This window comes from Rhinopithecus bieti, unplaced genomic scaffold (assembly GCF_001698545.2).
Source record: "Rhinopithecus bieti isolate Rb0 unplaced genomic scaffold, ASM169854v2 scaffold_60988, whole genome shotgun sequence".
Lineage (NCBI taxonomy): Eukaryota > Metazoa > Chordata > Mammalia > Primates > Cercopithecidae > Rhinopithecus > Rhinopithecus bieti.
The window spans coordinates 21,481-27,462 of NW_016823018.1; the positions used below are offsets into that span (position 1 = coordinate 21,481).

General features: G+C 36.5%; 1 protein-coding gene across 1 annotated transcript in view; it reads right to left on the reverse strand.

Moving 5' to 3' along the window:
• Window positions 1–5,774, reverse strand: part of HNMT (histamine N-methyltransferase) — a 15,955-nt gene extending 10,181 nt beyond the window's left edge. The window contains exons 1-2 of the mRNA XM_017861196.1: window positions 5,358–5,774; window positions 646–698 (exon numbers count right to left, since the gene is read on the reverse strand). Coding sequence (XP_017716685.1) covers window positions 646–698; window positions 5,358–5,482 — 178 coding nt within the window. The 5' untranslated portion in view covers window positions 5,483–5,774. The remainder of the gene's footprint in view (window positions 1–645; window positions 699–5,357) is intronic.
• Between the last annotated feature and the right edge of the window lie 208 nt (window positions 5,775–5,982).

The window sequence follows — 5,982 nt, forward strand, 5'->3', positions numbered from 1 at the left end:
AAAAAAAAAAAACAGGCGGGTGCTTAGGAGTGTTCTGAATGCTAGAGGTAATTCTAAGCATTCAGTCTTGGAACTAAGAGGAAGGGAACAGATTAGGCCCATGCCACTCAAAGAATGTGTTCACAAGAGTGTAAATTAACTCTGTCGTTGAGCACAATTTTTACCCATGGTGAGACTTTCCCAATGAAAAAAGCTATGCATCAGTTTATATTCCAGTGCATATTTCTAATTTTCACATGGACAAATAACAGTTTGAAAAGCAGTAACCAGTCCATGAACAAGGTTTTAAGTGGCACAAGCTTAAGAAGCTTCTTATGAGATTTTCCTTTTCTGTGAGTATTTTAATCATTTTGGATAAGAGTTATCCTTAAAGTTATCCTATTTGATTTTTCATTTATCAAAAGAATAAGTCACATCACTTTTTCACAGTAGAGATAGTAATGAAGGCTAGTGTCCTATACCCTTTAATCTCTGGGGGCATTAATGTTAGTTGAAGTAATATTGCTAGTTTTAATAAGCTGATTTCTTCCAACAGCAAAGAGAAAAAAAAGAAAAAGAAACCTTCCTTAAGAAATGAACAATATTGTCAACACACAGCACAATGTTTGAAGTGAAATACAAACTTTAAAAATATATTATTCATACCTGCACCTCTGCCTATGCTTAGAATCTTAATTTCTGATTTTGTGTCTCCAATCCTGAAAGAAAAAAATTATGTAGTTTTAGAAAAATTTGTTAGGTGCTTTGTGAAATCTGATTATCTAGTCTAGTTGAAGAGAACAGACTAAAAATACAATGAATGAAAACTAGGCCAACATGAAAGTTCCCAATTATACCAGTTACATTGCCATCTTTAGAGTATATTTCAAAATACAGGTTATATTCATTAACAATCTTGAACTAGGAGACTTGGAAATGGCAGTATGTACATCTCAGAGGTAGAAAATGCCATTTGTTTGAATATTGTTTGGAGAACAAGAATAGAAAAGTGGAGCTTTGAGTCTGGTAATATAATAAGCCACCCATCGTAGATAGGGGAAAGGCTCAGGTGGTTCCCACTATCTATAATGTCTGTCTTCTTTCCTCCCCCACCTCCTTTTTTTTTTTTTACCTTCCTTTTAATAAACAAATGTTTATTAAACATGTATTATGTATATTCTATCCTAGGCATTAAAAAACAGATATCACTTTGCTCTCAAAATGAAATGTGAGATAATAAAGCCCTGAATTATGACTCAGGTACTAGAAACAGAATGAAGTAGACAGATTGGGAAATAAGCCAGTAGGACTTGCTGTTAGATTGATGTGAAGACATCAGAAAAAAAATATGAGTGCGCAATGATTTCCCTGTTTCAGGCTTGGATGACTGAGCAAAGGGTGATGCCAAAAAGGAAGCTGAGAAATATAGTTTGGCAGCAAGCTTATGTTTTGTCAGGGCTTTTTAAAAAAATAAATACGAATTCGGCAAACATTTGAATTTGCAAGATTTAAGCTGGGAGAAGAGAAATCAGGGTCAGTGATGTATTCTGGAGAATCATCATCATAAAGTAATGGTCAATGCTAGAAGAGTAGATTCCATCAACCAAAGATATTGCAGAGTTAGAGTAGTAGTGGATGGTGATCCAATACCAACTTCTAAAGATAACTGGATTGTGAAGAATATACAAAGAAGACAGAGAAGTAAAGAAAGCACAGAGAAGTACTAGAGTAACTGGAGGCAGAGAAAGCCCTTAGTCGTGGCAAAAGCAGCAGAGTGTACTACTTAAAAAAGGAAAAATCTATATCGAATTTGACAATATAAGTGTCTTTAATAATAGCAGTTTTAAAAGAAGACTGAGGACTTCAGTCAGATGGCAATGGGATTAAAAGTGAGCTAAAAAATGAGGAAGCAGATCTGGAGTCTGTTGAAAAAGGATGAAAGAGAGAAGGAAAAGAGATGACTGCTACAGGGGAACCATGAAGGGAAAAGGATGGTGTTTGTTTCTTTGGACCATGGGATGGTAAACAAACCTGTGTTTTGTCTTCATTGCAAAAGCTTGCACAGTCACAAGATGGGAACAAAGGTTGAAGTAAGGTTCTAAAGGAATCTTGCAAAGTCTAGGGTCAAGAACACCTATAAATGGGTTGCCTTTTTCAGCTCTAATCATCCTCCAGTTCATAATCTTACATCCTAACACATCCATTTCTATCTTAACCTTTTGTTCATTCTTTAAAACGCTTACATCTATGACAGCATAGGGAGGCTATGAAGCAGAGGACCCAAGTTGAAATCCCAGGTTACTGATATGTTACCTTGAGCAAGTTATTTGACATCTCTGTGAAATAAGATAATAATATCACCTCTCTTGTAGGATTATTAGTAACTGTTTCTAATTCATGGAGAAATTATGAGGATTCAATTCTTTAATTCATGTAAAGCTCTTAGAAATGTAACTGCACATGACAAGCACTCCACATATATTAGAAATTATTATGATTCTAGGCACATGTAAGTGACTTATGTGAATTACCTCTTTGAATCCTTAAAATTCCTCTATGAGTTAGATACTATTATTCATCCCATTTCACATATTATAATGACATCAAATAATTATTGAAAACTTACTATTTTCTAGCCAAGGATTTAACAGTTTTATATGCAACACCAATAACCAAGTTTACTATTTATAGTTATATACTATAATTTTTCCTGCCCCCAAGCCCTGCCCCACCATCTACCCCCAAATAGGGGATTGAAGAATTCCTCTATAGGGAAACAAATCATCTCAGTAATAAAGTTAACATGATTTTATATCTGAGGATCACCCAGGAAAGAGCTGAGGCCACACTCAATTATTCAGTGAGCTACTCACTCAACAAACCCTGCCCTGACTTACACAAAGAGAATCTGACTACCTTTTAGTGCCTCATTATTTGATTGAACAGAAAACCAAAGCTCATTAGGCGGTTGGGGAGCTGTCGAACACAAGAAACAGAGACTGAAAGAGGCAGAGAGAGCAGATGAACATTTTGTAATGAATAAGAAGGTATTACATCTGAGAATGATGAAAAGAATGCTATAGAAAACATTCTTGGAAATTAAAACTATAATAGTAAAAAATTAATAGATGGGCTGAAAGAGAAAGTCATAGCAAACTGGAAATATAAGAAAATTAGGTAATCAATCCAGGAAGTATTTGATGAGTAAATGTTTCAGAAAAAGAAAACAGAGGGGAAGAATGATTACCAAAGTTCCTCATAACTGAAGGGTCTGAATCTCAATTGAAATAGCCCAGGGAGTACCCACAAAATGGGTGAAAAGGAATCATTTCACAATTCACTATTTTAAAGTTTCAGAGTATTAGAGATAAGAAGATTCTAAAAAGTTCAAAATAGGGAAAACAAAACACATAATGTAAAAGTTATTCCACAAGCCAAGGATGAGAATTTTGAGTAGCATGTCTGTACTTTTTTTCTCTTGTGTGAGACAGGGTCTCACTCTGTCATCTAGACTGAGTGCAGTGTTGCAATCATGTCTCACTGAAGCCTTGATCTCCCAGACTTAAGCAATCTTCCCACTTCAGCCTCTGGAGTAGCCAGTGCTACAGGTGCACGCCACCTTGTTCAGCTAATTTTTTTTACTTTTTCTGTAGAGATGGGATCTTGCTGTGTTGCCCAGGCTTGTCTCAAACTCCTGGGCTCAAGTAATCCTCCCGCCTCAGTCTCCCAAAGTGCTGAGATTACAGGCAAGAACCAACACACCTGGCCACTATTTTATTTGTTAACAGCAATTCTGGTATCTAAAAGACAATGTAAAAGTACCTTTAGATCTATGATACAAAACCATTTTCAGTATACAGTTCTATATCCAGTCAAACTGTCTAATGATGAACATAGAACCAAGGGATTTTTAAACATACAAAGTCTCAAAAAGTTTACCTCTCATTCACTCTTAAAGCTTTTAAAGCATTAGTTCAGGAAACAAAGGACTGAGGAAACAAAAGAAAGGCATGAGACACAGAATCAGGGAATCAAATACTTCAGAAAGAAAATGATTCTCAGAAAGTGAAATAAACTCCCTCCTTAATAGTTGTATAGCAGGCCAAAGCAGATCTTCCTAAACTGAAAAAAAGAACAGAGGGCTTCAGAAAAGTTGTTCCTTTGGGGTAAAATAAACAGATTCCTTGATATGTTTGCATATATTGAGACGAGATTAGTATATCTGCTTCGGAATCAAAGTAGTAATAGGTACATAGAGAACTAAGAAAAGAAACCAAAATTAAGGCAATAGTCAACTCTAGGGAAAACAAAAAGTTGTACATAAAAGGAAATGTAAGTATAGTCTAATATATTGCTCAATTATTAATAATATATACATAGGCAAAATAACATGAACACTCAAATTATTTAACCAAAATTTTGACTAAATATAGTGACATGAAAGGGTGGGAAATACGCATGCTAATTAGCTATTTTAATACAGCAAAATGAAGAAATAGAAAAATAACATGTTATTTTGAATTATGAAAGAAAATTCCATAAATAACTAAAAGATTTCAAAGTGCTGAAAGTGGTTGCTTCTGGAGAGTGAGAATCAAGAATGGAGTGGGTGGGATTTGTTATAGGTCTCACCCACTTTAGAACCATTTGATTGTTTTTAGAACCATTTGATGTTTTAAAATATGAGCATGTCTTGCTTTAATAAAAATTTAATATGCTCGCTCCACACTCAATTAGCACAGTGAGCCACCAACTCAACAAACCCTGCCCTAACATACACAAAGCGTATCCTAATCACGTTTTGGTACTTCATCACTCATAGACAACTTTAAGCAACAATTTTAAAGGTTCTTCAGCTAAATCTTATTTCAAACACTACCTTCAGGAAAAAATTACTTTTAAATAAATGACACTNATTTAAATGGATATTATGAGAACTGAGGGACTCAGTCCTCAGGGCAAATCGTACTTTGGCAATTATTTATATTCGATTCTAATGAAAAGCATACCAGACTCCCTTTGGGCCTTTTTGGGGATGTAAAATTTGGAGGAGGGCTGAAAAGTCTGAATTCGAAGATTAGCATCTTATCTTTTTCCAAATGAACATGGATTTGTGCCTTCAAATGGTTAACGCTTATCTCTATGCAGCTGGAAATACAGCACAAATGGGAGCCTTTGAGTGTTTAAAGCAAACGTGGAACCGAAGCACTGCAGGAGAAAGGCAGGGCAGGGCAGCGAGGAGGAGGACGAGGGGGAGTTGCTATCAGTAACTCGCCCTTATCCCGTGCCCAGCCTGCGAGGCTGAGCTAGACCCATCTATCACTGACGCACAGCTAGTCTCAGGCTTGTCCCTTTGACAACAACGTCCCTTTTGTTACCTTGTTATTATGCCTGGCAGCTTCTTGTCCATGAATTCCTGCATGCACTGGTGTTCCGTGGAATGGCTGAGAAACCTCCGGAAAGATTCAATATATCTCCGGTGGTCAGAAAACAAGCTCCTCATGGAAGATGCCGTGTTTGGCTTTCTGAGAAAGACAGAGTGAGAAGCAAGGTTTAACTTCCCCTCCTTCTCTTCCCAGTTCCCTCATTCTTTCCCCACCCCCACCAGTTTCTATCCAAAAAAAAAAAAAAAAAACGCTAAGCTTGTTTTGAATTTAACATGCACCAAAGGCTGGTGTGCAGAGGTCATTACTGACTCAATACTTGAACAGCACTTTACACTGATACTTTAACCCCTACACGGTTTTATAAGAAATGAAAGTACTAAAGCAAGGCTGTAACTACACGGCTAAAACTTTTCAAACTCCTGATGTTGAAAGGTCATAAAAACAGACTGTATTCAAATCACTTCCTGTTTTGTCAGCAGAGCCACAAGTAAGTTCCAAGTGGGAAAGTGACTGTTCAAAGTGGCAAACGCAGGATGAAAAGGAGGGCTACAGGATGAAAAGGAGGGCTACACAACACTCTCAGAAATCTACAGCAGTGAAATCTTTGACGAAAGAC